Source organism: Bombus impatiens, unplaced genomic scaffold (assembly GCF_000188095.3).
Source record: "Bombus impatiens unplaced genomic scaffold, BIMP_2.2 scf_0317, whole genome shotgun sequence".
Classification (NCBI taxonomy): Eukaryota; Metazoa; Arthropoda; class Insecta; order Hymenoptera; family Apidae; genus Bombus; species Bombus impatiens.
In genome coordinates, this window is record NT_176736.1 from 505,675 (window position 1) to 522,987 (window position 17,313).

General features: G+C 38.8%; 1 protein-coding gene across 1 annotated transcript in view; it reads left to right on the forward strand.

Annotated features, from left to right (window-relative positions):
• The window catches only part of LOC100749679 (toll-like receptor Tollo), a 7,442-nt gene extending 4,720 nt beyond the window's left edge, over positions 1 to 2,722 (forward strand). The window contains exon 2 of the mRNA XM_012385064.3: positions 1 to 2,722. Within this exon, the coding sequence (XP_012240487.1) occupies positions 1 to 159 (159 nt within the window). The 3' untranslated portion in view covers positions 160 to 2,722.
• The last annotated feature ends 14,591 nt before the right edge of the window (positions 2,723 to 17,313 follow it).

Sequence of the window (17,313 nt, forward strand, 5' to 3'; positions counted from 1 at the left end):
GGCGGTTACAGCGCGTTGCACACCGGAAACGCGCGGCCGGCGAGCCTGTCCTCGAGGGGCAGCCATCTTTACAGCACCATACCGGAACCACCGGTGCCCACTGCACCTCCTGGTGAGGTCTTGACGCATCCAGCCAATCCTCGTACTTATTTCGTCTAGTATAGACGGTCCTCGTCGTCCGTCGCGCGACGATCCACGATTCACCGTGTCAGAGGCTGGACTCTGATGGAGCCTGCGATTGTAAAAAATTCGCTCTAGGAATGGGAATGAGAGTGGAACAAGGAGAGAAAGAAAAATAGGAAATGAAAGGAACAGAGAGAGAATGAGAGAACGTATGTTGCGGTAGGATATTTGTACAGTTTCGTTCGCGATGGACCGACGCGATGGCGTACACGCGACGATTCGCCCGGTGTCGCTCTGTTTGCTCTTCCACTAGAATCGGTTGATTAGGGATCTTCCTCGGGTTTCCGTGTTCCGTGTTACGGAACGAGCGAGGAGGATCGTTTATGCAGGGGTTTCGGGGTCGGGGTTGGACGTCGGTATCGGGAGTATCGCCTCGCGAGAAAGTGTTTTCCATAGGACGCGAGGCAGCCTCGAACCTTTTCGTTTACCTCGACGAGTACGAACGCGAATGTCGATAAAATCAAGAGAGCCAGGTTCCTTTGTAACAGGGAACGCACACGTGATCGAGTCATTATTTTTTCGTACTAGAGGGGAGGAATTCAAAATACAGAATTTTTTCTCTTTACGACGAACATTTTTCGGATATATGTGTATGTGTACGAAGCGAAAAGAGTAAGAGCTTTAGGTGATAAAAAAAAAAAATATGGCAGTCAATGAGGACATAGAATGTAATTATTGTTCTCGTCATTCCTTTAGGGCCTAAGATGAAACAGACACACTGACAAAAAAAAAAGTATTAAATTAAACGCAACCCCAGAGATTCGAAGTAGATTATAGAAATTCTTCTTCGTTGTTGCACGACCACCTCGTTCAGGATTCGTCTTCGCGTGCATCCTTCGATTTCTGAAAGCGAGCGAAGAAAAGGCCAGGCCTCGAAATTCTTCTCGTCATCGGGGCTTTCGTGACGTCGAGAGTTTCGATCACGCTTGAAAAATAACTCTCACCGGCCATGCCGCTTCGTCAGACTAGCATCCACCGATTTCACCGTGCACCTCGATCGATCGCGAGTTTTCACCTTTTTTTCTCACGTACGTTGTTATTTATTTTCCATTCGTTCGCGATTTAGCCGACCAAGTTCTGTGATTTCGTTTGTTTTACGACCCTTCGACGATTGCGATATGATACGTTTTTGTTAAGGATCAATATGTTTTCGTTTTGAAGTATGTGATTTTGTTTTACGAGAAAATTGCGAGATTATGTGTCTCTCAGAGGCTATTACGATGGTTTTTATCGAGAGATATATACTTTTCTCCGAATGATTAGAAGATTCGTAAATTATTAATCGACAAAAGTTCGTGACTTTCTTTTTATTTTTTGACGATACTTTCGTTTCTTTAAAAATCGTAATGTAGTTATTTCAACGTTCTTCGATAACCTTTGCTTTCTACGATTTAACGAACACGAGAGTGGGGAGAATTAAAGCTACTCAAAGATTTCTATTTCTCGTATAAATTTCTCCATGCACGATGTAAAATATAATTCACCCCATTCTCGTGAAAAACACGTAAAACCATCGTGGTAGCTTCGTATTTCTCAAAAGCGATGGATACGCTCGTATTTAGTTCCAGATTAATTTTTATTTCCGAGGACTGTACGTTTACTTCAGCGATCAAGCGTTTTTCTTCCAATACGGTGTATTTTATATTTTTCTCCCTTTCTTCCCGTAAAAGAGCGCTCGGGAACGCGATCGAGTTGGTAGCTACAGGATCATCGAAGCGTTCGAAGCGGCCCGTACACCGATCGGAAATGAAAGAGAGAAAAGACGAGAACGATACGTGTCGTACGTGTCGCGTGTGTGCTCCGTGATCCCGGGGCGTGCTCTTCTTCGTACTAATTGTATATTTTTCCCCCCGTTCTCGGGAGACGGAGTCGGCACACCCCTAGTTCTCATTCCTGTCGTTCGTTCGTCAATTCGTTAGCTAGAGAGAAAGGAATTTAAACGAATGTGTGGGAGCATTAACGAAAGATATCGTCTCTTAGAAGCGCGTGTTCGAAAAAGAATAAAGAGAAGAAAAAGAGAAGTTAGTTGGTACATGGATCGAGGAGGAGATGAGAGAGTGTGAAAATAAAAAAAGAGAAAATAAAAGGGAAAAAGAGGAAAAGACAGGAGACGTCTAGCGAGACACACCTCGTTCCTAAGATTCACGACTGTCTTTTGCGAGAAAAAGCAACGGTCGCCAAACGCTTATTAGTCTGTAAGTGAATACCTCCTGTAAATACTTGTGTATAATCTAACGTTGTAAATAACTTCACGCACACTTCTCGAGCACATCAAAGTGGCCAGGCACTTGTACCTATATATAGGGCTATTAAACTGGTCTCTTAAACGGGAGAAAATTTCTCCACTCTCTTCAAGGAATTTGCGGATTTATTAATTGTATTGTATTGTTGTAAATACGCTCATCGGATCACGCATATATATTATATATATATATGTATATTGTATTCACGATCTGTTACGTGATTATTAAATTAATTGCCACTTTCCATTTCAGCAAAGAACCATGAGAAATAAACACGTTTGTTTTGTAAAAAAAAATATAAGTGAAGGAAGAATATTCTTTTGTTCCCTTGTCACTTCGCCCGTGAGAAACCGTGTTCGGGTCAGTGAACGCGGCTAACTCGAAAGTTTTCCATCGGAGGAAAGCCCCGAACTTTGACGTCCTTCGCGAACTCGTTTTAATTCGTCCGACACTAATAGCTTTCTCCCCTCGTCGAACGTGGCTCCTCTTTTCACCAAGTTGCTCGCCTTCTGATCGCTTTTCTCTATCCCACCCCCTCTTCCCTTTGTCTGATCTTTTTCAGTTTCACTCTTTCTTCTTTCTTCCTCTCTTTTTCTTAACTTGAACATCGAACGTAGAAACTTATTAATATTGGTCGGTGATTGTTCCCTGCGTGAGATGGACGAATACCTAAAGCGCTTATTAATATTCCGCGACTGAATGACGTGGCGGCTACAGTCGTACGATAAATTTTCAGGGTGTATATCGAGCTCCATCGATAATGGTATACCTCTGGCTGCATAAACTCGTTCACACTTTCACCTGGCTGTATCAGCAAGTAGCCAAACCTGATAATGGCCAGTTATTATTCGTCGGGTTTCGAGGGAATTTTTATTAGACACTTCAAGCCTCACCCTGGGGAGGTATATGGTTTTTGTGGATGAGACGTGCGAATATACAACACAGCATTCGCTAAACTTTCACTTTATCGTAGTTTACTATACTTTATTATACATATACATGTACGATAGGGACGCTTGACTATAAAATTCGAAGTAGAACGGTTTAATTCGACTTTTAGAGGTTGCATTTTATCAATTAAAGACCATTATATATATATATATATCATATAATTCGTTTCTGTTTCTTTATCATTGCTTAATACTCTTTCCGTCGCTATTTTTCTCTCCATACGGATCTCACAGTTTTACGAAAGTAGGAAACATCAAAGCATTTATAGCGATATCTTTTCTAAATTATAAAAACCGTCTCTGTGTCTCCGATTTGTAACGAGTTTCTGCAAAATGTCCATTACTCTAATATATACTTTATCTACTTTGACAAAACCAGATATAAATTACTTTGCTCGTGTCATTTAGTAACTTTATGTTTATGTGAATTTTATACTGTTTGGTACTTGATGGTTTAAAATGCGCGATATCTCTTATCGTGATATCTGTGCGCGATTCAGACCAATAGATTATTCGTTACATATTGCGAAGAAGAGTCACTATCTTTCTGTCTACGAAACTGTCTTACTCACAGTTTTCTACTCGAGTTGTTTCCTGCTGGTTCTATTAATACGATCTATATCGAATTCGACGTGAACAGTTGGATTTAATCCGTCTGGATTAAGATTGGATTATACTCGATAAATTGAATTTCTCTCTGATAGTTGAATCTCTAAGTTGAATCACCTGGTGGATATTTTGGGAGCGTTATCGATCATTTACGGCCGTAAGTGTTTGGTTTTCGAGAAAGCATCCTCTCGAGAGGTTTCTTCAGGCTCATACAGGAAATAGATCCTCGACCAAGGCGCGAACACTTGAGAACGTTAGCTGTAGTGGCTCGGGAAAGTACTTGAACACTTGCCATAGAAAACCTTTATGTACGTATCATATGTGTTATGTAAAGACGTATTGAAACTTGATTAGCAGTATACGTGACATAATTATCATGATTGCATTGGTAAAATTTAAAACGAATTTCGACATGTATGTAGAAGTTATAAGATTTTTATTGCAAAAAAAAAAATTAATATATAGTATGAGTAACCGTACTGAATATTGAGGTTTATTAAAAATGAACTATTCTACTATAACTAACTATAACTATTAATGACTGTTCTATGGAATAACGATTGACACTGAGATCGACTTCCATCGAATTATTACAACGAATAATTGATTATACAAGGGTTTTTGCAAACTTTACGAAATAATATTTTTGCGTCAAATATCTTGCAGGGTCTATGTACTTATCCAGATTTGTTTTGAACATTATTAATATAATCATGACAGTCTAGTACATTATAGTGCTGATGAAATTTCTACATTTTTCGTGTATAATACACATACACACATGATATATTTCTAAAAGGCTTGGGAGCATAAGTAGAAAAAATCTGCCGGCTTCCCAAAAAAAGAACCCGCTTTACGCTAGAAACGTTTTGCCGAGGAGGATGATTAATAATGAAAATGATAAATCGCAAAAATCTACATTATTTTTGCAGCATGTTGTACGTGATTAATTATAAGAGCCGCTTACCTTAAGCTGTTATTTCTGTGCTATTCAATAACTAATGGAGTGCGGAGAAATTGAATCATATATCGTCAAACGATAAATCTGTTACGTATGAACGACACGTTATAGTTTCGTAACGAGTTAGCGTGTTCATTTCCAGCCTCTGAATAGGATATTTGCCTGTTCGTACTAAGGTAACAGTTATTACAGAAGCGGACCTTTATCACGATATAAACACTTCGAAATGATTTCCAATCATTGCCTTAAATCTGTTCGAGGTATAATAGCGAAACGTTCCCTATATCGTCATACAACTCATATTCAAATACAGGGTGAGTCACGTAGAGCTTTACGAGCCCGTTTCTTCGAAACAGCTGCGAAGACATACAGATATTAAAGTTGTTGCTTCTTTTTTTGAAATTAAATGAGATACAACGAGGAGTTGGAATGGTAAACAACGTAAGTACCAGAAGTTTTTTCTATTTCAATTCCTCAGTCACTTGGTATGCAACGAACTTTCGGCACAAAGTATCATATTTGAATATTACATTAAATTTCAATCAATTTATTTGGTTGACTGTTCTAGAAAAAAAAATCGTAAAGCTCTTTGCAACTGACTGTGTACACTTTGATTAACACTTTGCATGAAATATGTACTTTCCTCATTTCACCTTTATTAACCCTCGCGATCCAACATGGGCGTAGCATAATAACCCATAAATTTTCAAACTTATGCATGCTCAAACCTTACATAATTTTCTTCCCCCAAATATAATGATTATTTATACGATAAATTATACATCCTCTGGAGCCTTAAATTAATTTACTCGGCAAGAGATTTATCCAAAATTAATACTGCTTCCTGATAATGCGAGTCGTACTAATTACTCGAACGAATTCAAGGAAACCGAAATAAGGTCGATCAGATTGAGCACAGCAGTTGACACGATGGCTCTGAACGTTAATCCGAAGCCAGGCTGGTTGGTTTTTCCCCGCGCCAGTTGTAACTCAAGCCGGGCAACGTTTTCCCACGCGTGCGCTAAATAACGCCGACATTAAGCGAGCAAGACGGCTGGAAGAAAAGGAGGAGAGAAAAAAGAACGAGAAGAAGGAGTACCGTATAGAAAGACGATGCGGAAGAAGCGAACGACACAGAGACTTGCGGCGACGGAGAAATGGCTAAGATAAGCGGAACGCGGAATAATTTATCGCGTTAGCCGTATCGCGGAAAACTGAGACGCTTCTGGGAATAAAATGTTAAATACGGCGCGTACATGCACCCTCGCCAAGAATACCTTTATCACGACGGCCAACTTACCGAACAGACCTTTCCAACACGGCCAGCACAGCGGCCGTGATAACAACGGAAACGCCCATCCCCTCAACCTGCTGGAAATTACAGTCCCGCGAATACCGAGCCACGAAAGTGTTTAACCCTTTGCAGTCTTGTGTCATACTTTCGTATATGGCAACGCGTGATTTCGTAGGGTAAAGGTGTTAGGTTGAGAATTTTAGGGGTTCGTATTTGGGATATTTTTAGAGGAATACGATTAACATTTCTTAGCGTGGACTTTTGACTTAGGAATTTTAGGATTTATTCGGAATTCTTTTCGAACGATTAAAATTTTTTGGGACGAACTCTTAAGTTAGGAATGTTAGGTTCCTATATGGAATTTTTTCAGAGCAGTGTGATTAAAATGTTGCAGCAAGTAACTGTTAGGTTTGGAATGTTTTAATTTATTTGCGATCCTTCTAGGGATGCGATTAACATTTCTCAGAGGAAACTTTTAGATTAGAAATTTTAGCTCCTATTTGGTATTTTTGATGTCTCCGACACTAATTAAATACGAAGCTGTCAACTTTCCTTTCATTCTGAACGATTCGAGATCTATCACTCGTTCTACTCAAAATCAAGTTGAAAGACGCTTAAACTTGTTCCCCTTTATCATAAAACCACCCTTTAACATACTCTTCCTCCAATCTTCATCAGGAACATCACGCATGATCTCTTCTCTCGTCCCAACGAGACTCGACATTATGCGGGCTATATCGCACATATTTAATTCTGTACACCGTATATACGCGATGAGAGACCTACGCAGTCGACTGTTTGACCGCAAAGGGTTGCAACCCCTGCCGCAACCTGAACCAAGAGAAGCTTGAGCTGGGTATCCGGGAATTTCACGCGCGTTACACCGTCAGGTCACGTCCTCGAGCAAGATTCGAGGGCATAAGTTACAGTTGGTTCGTAAGAGGATGGGTTTGGATCGGCTTTTAAAGCGTCGTTTTCTCTCTCTCTCTCTCTCTCTCTCTCTTTCTTTTCCTCTCCATTTTCCACAGGCTGAAAAAAGATGCTATCCCTTCGCTCTTATGAAGGTAATAGTTTTATCAAGAGGCATAAAGATATACAAGCACGTCGCTAGAAAATCCCAAAGCGGCGCGGAATTAAGCGGCGAGGGTGGCGCGCGTGTACTACGCCACGAGTCAAATATTTGAATGGCCGCGGGCCACGAATACTAGAAAAGAGCCGTGGCGAGCACAGGCTAATGACATTATGACTTTAGGATGCTCTCGGGCAAATTACATTTGCCGGGCGGGTTGCGCCGCGCGGCCAGCAAATGGAATAATAATAAGAGCATGCTGATATCGAGCGGAATAGTGGGTCATATAGACGCGTTTAATAATCAAAGTAAGCCGTCCGCGAGGCCCGCCCCCGTTAAGTGGATCGATAATTTAAGGCTTTTCGGCGGCGACGCTGACAAATTCAAGCGTTACCTTACAGTTTCAAATTCGGACGAATCATTGTTCCACCAATTGTAAGATCAAGATCGTGGTTGGCTTGAACAGACGACTGACAGCTGAATTAATGACGATCCTGACAAACGTTTGGCGACTCTCTTGGTTTGCTGTAGGAATATTATTATGAAATTTGGTGGATTTGTGGTAACAGTAACTATATAAATTCGACCAAATTGTACGAATTAATAGCAAATTAATGGCTAGAAGGAGTATTTGATAATTCGTTATAGAGTTACGAGATCATAAATTTTAAGTATAAAGTTAAAGTTAGTATAAAAGTATATAATTGAAGTATTATCTTCCTATCAAAACTTGCAATAGAAAGGAATTTACTTTTACATTTTTATCTCCTTGTAATTTGCCTGAACTTTATTATCTACCTATTTATTATCAAACAAGGGAAGACTCAATTGGTTTGAATTTAATTAATCGGCGTATAAATATCATAATGAAACACAATGATGTGCAAATATCGCTTGTTAGAATTGAAGAAAGAACGAAGTAGTCCGTACATTCTGTTTCGAAGCACAAATTGCCAGTGTTGGAAGATATGTTGCGTTAACTAGGTTCCAATTAGAAATGGAAATTAGAACGATCGTCAGAGAGACTTTTAATCGTTAGCTCTATAGCACGTACCTATAGCTGGAAAAGAATGCATTCGTGCACGAGTCATGGGAAGATATGAACAATGCCTATGGCATAATTATGAATTAATTGGACTCCGGTAGAACACGTGTAATAATCAATGAAAACTACTTCGTACTAGACGAGTTAATATTTGTTATACGCTACAATTGTAACGTGAAATATTTAGAAGCTCGCATCTGAAAGGCGTAACGACTTTGCAAGATCAAACTACTTAATGTGTTAACTATTGACGATTGCTCTTCTATCAGAATTTTTTTGTATTTACGATTCTACTAGTATTATTAGCGAAACTTTATGCGCCACAAGTTACAAAGTTTTATTATTAACTGGATCATGTTACAGTAGCAAAACGAATGAAGTTTTTATGATAAAGTAAATTTTATAAACTACAGATCATTTAATTAAACTAAATTTGTAAGAGAAAATCTATAATTCGATACTTGTAACTTGCCAATACACTAACGTTATTAGTTGGTAAATTATTCTGCAAGAGAATCCACACTATTGTATTCGACATCGAAATATCGGAGTCTTCGATCGAATTTCACTTAATTATGAACAACGGCAGATTTCACAACTGGTAGTCACTTAACAAAGACGACAGAATAAATGTAACGAAATGAAAAATCTATATCGTATAATCGGAACTAACAATTCTAACCAGACGATTTTTAAATTAATCAAAGTTCACCGATAGTGATTTTGATCGTTTATATGCAACTTTAATGAACAACCATTGTTAACGAAGAGTTCCTCTCTTCATCGATCGCGTACAATATACGATTGAAAAAACGTTGAATAAGAATTGGACGTTCAAATTGGAAACTGATGCCGCGTCAATTAACCAACCTATCGGTTACAATTTATTTGGATCGTTATAGAAATTTTTCATCGATGGAAATATTCAACTCTTTCAATAAGGTTCCCGAGCAAACAATAGGTTTCTTTTTCAGGCAATGCGGACAGATATTGTCTGTCAGATTGACTAATAATACATACATACAAAAGGCAGTTCTTCGTTATGACGAATCTTTATTTTTGACAAACAATGCACGTAACTTAATACCTTCAGGTTTTCATCCATTGCCGAACACCAAATTTTTCACAAAAGTAAATCTTCTGTTCTCTTATTATCACAAAACCTATCATTCTATAAGCATAATTTTAAGCATGTTAGAAATCCAACAGACCAATTTCATTATTTAGACGATCTCTTGAACTCGTTATATAGACACATACGAGCGTTCGACTTTTTAAGGAACAGACGACAAGTTTCCAGTATATTTATCGTCGGAAGATAACATAAATAATTGCAAGTCACGAAATGATTATAAAAAAAAGATATTTATAAAAATTCCTTTATTGCCAAGTCCATCGTGAATCGCGAACAGAGTACAGTCCTCGAAACTACCTCATTCTCTATCCTCGCCAATTTCTGAGAAAACAGCAACGTAAAAAGAATGAACGGAACAACATCCCTTTTTCCCAGTCCATTCGATTCGTCTGTGAATCTCCCATTCGGTTCGCAGGACGTCGAACGACACAAGATAAACGCAACCATTGAAGGGGTGGGAACCATCGTCGGTGCTCGTCCGAAGAAGCCGATAGCCACGTTGTATGCGATATCCAGGTACAGTCTCGGCGTTATCGAGACACCGGTACACCGTACGCCACAATTTCGAGGGTCATTTATTTTCGACAGGGTTCGCGGCAGGCTTAGCCATCCCGCTGTTTCTCCGCATATACGAGTGTCTTCCATTCCACCTCTTCCACTTCTATTCCTTTATTTTCTTCTCATCCTTTACCCTTCCATTTTATTTCCCTCTACCCCTTTTATCCTTCATTGCTCTTTTTTTCGTGGTTTCCACGCGATGCAGGCAAGCTGGAGGCGCCGCCGCATCAATCAACTGTCGAACGAGCGACCGCTAATTGCACCGGCCATAATATCTTGATCAATCGAGTGTGGGGCGTTGGAATTAATTAGAACGATGACGTGCTCGATGGAACGATGTAGTCCCGGAGGCGGACGTTCCTCCAACGTGGCTGGTCAGATAGCCTATCTTAAGTGAGCAGTTTCCACTCTCGCCCGGCTTGGCCGGCATCAGAAACAAGAAACGCTACCCCCGGATAAAAGGAACAAATTGCGCCGCCCGTGGTGAGTTTGGCGCCTGCCCCTGCCAGCTCCCAACCTCTGCCTCTTTCTCTCGCGCTCTCTTTTCCTTTTCGTCCTCGTCTCGCCAACAGGATTAAATATGATTCCGAGATAAATTCGCGACACGTTCTTTTCTCGTTCACTTCGATTCTTACCAACGCCCTGCCGATAAGCAATTTTATCAGCTCTGATCGATTCTATTAAGCTTGGCAATGGGAAGCTTAGGCTTCAAGTATATAGCCTTTGGCTCTTGACTTAGGTGGTGGGGTATGGCGTTAAGCTTTTGTTTGATATTTATAGAGAGGGTGTTGAAGATTCATTGAACGACCTCGTATTTTTTTGGAGCCAGTCTGTTTGAATCGTTGGAGAATTTTTATTGCTACTTTGAGTTTGTTAATTGGTAGTGTCGAGAGTTCTTTGGATTATGGAAAGCTTCGAAGAAAGTTTATAAAAGTATAGAAGATTCATTGTATACTTTTATCAATATCACAAGTCAACATTCAGCCAACGTTTTATTTGCGATTTTGTATTCTATGTATTAACGCATATTATTAAATTTTGTTTTCTAACATTGTGAAAATTTCAGAAGATTTAGTAAAGACGAATCATGCGCAGAATTTAAATTCAGTCGTTCTAAATCATGAAAATTCTGTTACGTCCCTAATTTCTATACAGGGTGGTTGGTAACTGGTGGTACAAGCGGAAATGGGGTGATTCTATGCGAAGAAAGAAGTCGAAAATATAGAATAAAAATTTTTCATTTGAGGCTTTGTTTTCGAGAAAATCGACTTTGAATTTTCGCTCGGTACGCGTGCGCTTTATTGCGTCTCGTTATAACGGATCTCACTGTAGATCGTTGTCTCGATGGAAAAATTAAAAAAAAAAATTTTTTACTCTATATTTTCGACTTCTTTTTTCGCGTAGAATCACCCCCTTTCCGCTTGTACCACCAGTTATCAATTACCCTGTATAATAGATTTAGTAGAAATTATTTTATATACGCTTGTTATATAAATTTTCAGAAAAAAATTGTTTTTCTTAGGTACATGTATTGCTCTTCTAACGAACCAACCATGTAACGTACGCCCTTCAATAACATTATTTCCACAACATTTACGCAATATATTACTGCTCGCTTAATCTCTTACCATACGAAAAAATAAACAATCCCCTCCATCGAATACTCGTAATTTCTGCCGTTCGCTGAATGACACGAAATTCTTCAGTCGTAATTTAAACTCGTGCGCGGAAGGTCGTCACAAACGTTCTTCAAACAACGCGAAAGCAAACCAAAAAAACTACAAAAATTCCTCTTCCACTCAATCGACGATCACCGTTGGAATTATTACTTTCTGAAATCGCTGATCGTCGAACACTCGACTTATCCACAGTCAATCGAAGACTTTTAGCCTCGAGGATGCGTAATGTATTTTGACAGGCGTGTCCTGGAGGATCGACAACGTCGAATTCGTAATTGTAGCGCGGCCTCTTGCACGTCTCAACGTTTCTCCAGAGTCATCGTCGCGTCACAGCCCGAAATTACAAACTTATTCTGTATTAAGTGGCCATTCTACGATCCTCCTCTCGCTTACCTTATTAGGAATGATTACGCCATAACAGCCATCAACTCAATTTCCCTGTGCCGGGTCTTCGTCACGTCGAAATCCTGACGAGTCCGGAAAAAAATGCATCGTAACAGACGGTATAGCGGAAAGAGAAAGAGAAAGAGAGAAGGGAAAGAGTGGATCTTATCGTGTTTTTGGATGAAAGGTGTGAAACGCTTGTCCCGACCACGGTGTCATCCGTGTTCCACTCGTGTACACTGGAAGCCGGATTATCGGGGCAGCGTTTAACCGATTATCCGGGCGTCATTTATCTGAATGCTGGGAAAACGTGTTTATATATGTGTGTATAGCTGTGATAGGAGAGGACTTGTCGTGAAAGGTGCTTCGTTTGAAAGGTAGGATTTTTGTGTAAACTTCCTCTTTCTGGTATATTTGGGAACGTTGCGTGCTTTCAAATATTTATTTGACATATTTTCGCTACGTTTTATTGAAACATGTTGTATCGTGTACTATTAAAAGAATATTAGAGTTTCCAAAAATATCGCTACGTCGGTAGAGCGTGGAATTTTGAAAAGCCTCGGATTGAAACGAAACTTTTGTTTTAAATCTTTTATTATGGATTATTGGAAGAGTATTAAAATTCTTAAAATTGTTTTATATTTTTACATATTTTTCAATATTACGATATTAAAGTAATAACAAAAAAGGAATTTAAAATTTTAAAGAGCTTCGAGAAAAATTCATTCATTGGTTGGATTAATTGTTACGTTTATTGAATTTTATTGAGATACAATAAGGAAAGAAATCTATGTTTTTTTCAATAATTTCAATATTCCTTTATCTAGACGGACAAAATATGTATTTGAAAAATCTGGTAGTTAGAGAGCAAATTGCATAAATAATGAATCAGTCATAAAAATATTCACAAATTGAGCAACTTTAATCTGAAACAATTTTGTCAGATTAATTAGAAGAAAAGGAAAACAAATATTACACACAAATTGAATTCTCAGGGGGATCGTACAATTACAAAATGGATTCAATGTAACGCCCAGTATAAAATGCTGGCTCTTTATTCGCCAAGCTCCCGTTGCGCTCCAGGTCCATTGAGACCGCATTAATCTTCGGTGAATAACAAGTTTTTGCACGGCTTAAATGTATAAAAATTCGCTGAAAGTCGTCAAAAAGCTTCGCGAAAAATGTACAATGGTTCGCTTAAAATGATCCGATCGGCAAAGAAACGAATTACATACTTAACGTTGTGAAAATAAGACGAACGACGTTAAAAGGATAGAAGGGAGAGAAAGGAAAGAAAAATAGTAAAAAGAGGTAGCTCTCATTTAATCTGACGAAAGCATTTTTTTCATTTACGAGAATAGTTTCGAGACGAAACGTTATGATAAAATGTGAACATGAACACTGCAGTGTTATTCATCTGAACAATCAAAATTTCTTTAATGAAATCACGTTAAACTTGCGATGCACGTACGTGAAAAACGATTTTAAATAATTCCTCGGATATTAATATTCTTTATTTTTTCCACTTAAATTCATAAAATTAATAATCACTGCGAGACATAATGAATCGAAAGCTTATAAAATCCCTTCACCCCATGTGGCTTCTCATAAACGAGGGTGCACGTTAGGAAAAATTCGATATTGAATATAAACTAACGATACATTTGAACCCAGCGATTTTAGCAAGCCAGTTTTATTAATCGTTCTATCCCTTAACCATCGTTATCGATTGATCTCATATAAACGAATTCGGTCGCCCTAAATCGTTCCATTTTGCTGAATGCACGTTAAGACTTTAACGATTCGAGGGTTACGATTAAACATCTGTTGAATATTTTTTCCCTGTCGACGAACGATCGCATGAATATTTCGTCAGGAGTTGATTGAAATTCGCTCGTATTTCGCGCGGAAATAATTAAGCATTCGTTAATATTTTGGCATAAAATCGACCGCCACAATTTGTTAATATCCCCTCACGGATTTGTCACGCGTATTTTAATATTCCGTAGCGAAACGATTACCTCGGTGGTTAATAGTCGATTGCGACGAGTATTCGGTATTACGAGAGGACCATCGCCACTGTATTTTCCCAAATATTCGCGGCTTGAAACAAAATGTCGAATTTTGTTGTCGCTTTAATATTTCCTTTCACGGATACGCAACAACTGCGATTTTGTTATTTCGTGCCAGAGAGCATGAAATAAATATTTCATGACCGTTTCGTTCGTTGACATTTCGTTGATTACGATTTGTTAATATTATTCTGCGACAATAGCTGGCATACGTTCGAGAGTGGAGAGAATCGTCGCGTACACCATCGTTTATAAGCATTAGAACGTTTACAGAAAGCGAGGTAAACCTGAAAAGTAAGCAGAAAATTGAAGGGTTTGCAGTAAATTACGTTTAAATTGTATTTATTGGACAAGAGAGAGAAAAATAATATAGGTTTCATATGGAAGACTGCGATATATAATGTACTATATTATAACCAATCTCGATACACGTGCTATTAGTTTTTCCACCCTCAGAAGGGTATATTTAATTTCTCTCAGATTAATTTCGATTTTCCATCCGGATTTTAGGTCAACTTTTCTGAGTTTTGCCTCTGGTTCAAAAAATTCCCCGACGAGACTTAAATTATAAATTAATATAAATTAAATTACAAAAAATTAGAAATATTAACGCATATGATAAACTCATTACATTCCTCTTGCAATTCTCACAAACAAATTTTCGCATCGTTATCTTGCACAAATATGAAATCACGATCGCTTAATCACTTCCTTGATAATTTAGCCCAATTATCACATTTTATACGAAACCAGGAAATGTTCTATTTATGAACGGGGGTGTACGTTGGCGCAAATGCCACTGGATTTTACGTACATACACCTACTATATAACATTCACAGTACGTGTGCGTAGATACGTTTTGCTCCAAGGGATCGCGAATACAGACAGCGTTAATAAAGATGAGTGACGACGTTTAATTAGTATTAGCCGACGCTGCTCGTGCAACGGCATGTTAAGTGAGAGTGCCGAATGTCGCTAAGATTTACTCTCCGAACGAAGGACATTACAATGTTACGTCTGTGTGACGTTTCTGTCTGAATCAAAATTGTTTCCTGACTGGGACGTGGTAATTTATTGCTTCTCCGTATTTCCTTAGCAATAGGCGCTCCTTTGGCAAATAGTTTGGCTCGTATTCGCCCCAATCGTGTCTTATAGTATCGCGCAATTTTACGAACAATCCCTTGCTTTAACGATCGAGTCCGATCAGGTTTGAATTTAGTGCGTTGGACAAGGGTTAAGGTATCGAAAGACTCAGCTTTGAAAGTGAATAAGTTTGCGAGTAAATATTTTTTCGTGCGAGGATTATAATTTATGATTTTTGTAATTGTTAAAAATACGCAAGCGCCTGTAAAAACAAATCTGTTGAATTTTATTCCGATAGAATCATTGGTACGGGATATTTAAGTAAATATACATTAAAGTAGCTGTAGCGTCAAGAATTTCTTAACATCATCAGTAACCTATGTTACAAGTTTCATCTTTCCAAGTTTTCGAAGTTCAAAAGCAACACGCCCCTTAATCATGCCGCGTTTTCTCTAAAATTCAACGGAAATTCCAACAAAACTCCTATGCGTTCATTTCACCTGCCGTCATCTGTTTAAGCAGAAACGGGCTCAATAAAGCGACTGAAGTTACATCGTTCGAGTCGTACTCGATATAAGAACGATTAAATGAAAAACAAGAGGGAAGAAAGAAGACGAAAAAGGGGAAAGCAGCGAAACGAAACAAAAGGAGAAGACAAGGAAGGGTCGAGTGGCTGAGGAAAAACGGTGACGACGCTTAATTCGCAGAAAGGCCACTTATTAGCCGTAGACGCTTTCTATCCAGGAGAGCACTCGTGAACGTCGCGACTATCGCTCCAATTGTCGAAGACAAAGGGGCGTAAAGGGCGGGCTGCGGAGGTAAAGGGCGCACGGTGGATGCTCTCCGAATAAAACGGACCATTTGACAAGGGTGAGAGGGTAAGGGTGAGAGAGCGAAGGGTAAATATGCAAGAGCACCCCTGGGCTTGCCTTACCAGAAAGGAAGCTCGTGCAACAGAGATAGATGTAGAGAAATAAAGTAGTTAGAAGGAGAGAGACGAAGCTAAGTAAAACGACGAAACTAACTTGGAGAAGGCTTTCTGGCTGCTCCCACAGTTGTGTTATTACAGGCAACCCTAACCTCCCCCTTTCTCTCGCGAAATATCAACGGAAATGTGTTACATTCTTTGAAATTGTCGCACTCTCGTACGCGACACCACGAGGTATACTGTCGTTTTTAAATATTAAGATATTTACAGATAGTGACATTAGTTGCACGAATAAATATAAAATTACAATCGAATCTCGATTATTCGAACCGTCGGTGTTACAACCGTCGCTATCGTCACCAATTTTTGGAACCGGGAACATTATTACTTTAAAAAGTAAACTTTCTTAACATTAACTATATGTAAGTATTGTTTATTCTACGTGCTTATTTTTTCATTCGTGTAAAAGGAACGTGTGTATGTTGTTTACAAATTACAAACAATTTACGATTAATTATAGTTACTAGTTTGTATAAATTACAGCACTAATAGCCTTGTATTCGGTAAGTAATCGTAGGGTTCATTCAAGTGGTTAAGTACACGCATGTTTCGTTATCCGAACTGTTCGATTACCAAAACAATTCGATCTTCCCAACCACCTCGGTCCCGACTGATAATCGATGCTTGTTTTTGTACTTAAGAATTTTATTATCTGACTTAATTGCGATTATTCCTGCTGTTATTAACTCGATTTAATCGACTGACTCAAACCATTAAGTTGAAACGTGTTATTAGTATGTCGCGTTCTGTTCCAATGTTTCGTGAACGTTCCAGTTCGTTTCTTCAAAGTAGTCCCGAAGACAATTAACCTAACCCAAACCCTGGACAATTATGTAAACATGTCATCGTGAAGGTTTACGATCTACGAACTATTATCTGATTTGAAGCGCGTACAGTGAGAGAAGAAAGTATTTGTATATTTGGAGTAGAGAAATAAGAGGCGAAATATTTTCAGTTAGTCTTCTCCTCGATAGTTTAAACAAATTGCCAAATTTTCTATAAAAGCAGGACGTGTCCTGCTACTTACGACAATGAATGTAAAGGAGAGTTGAAAATTAG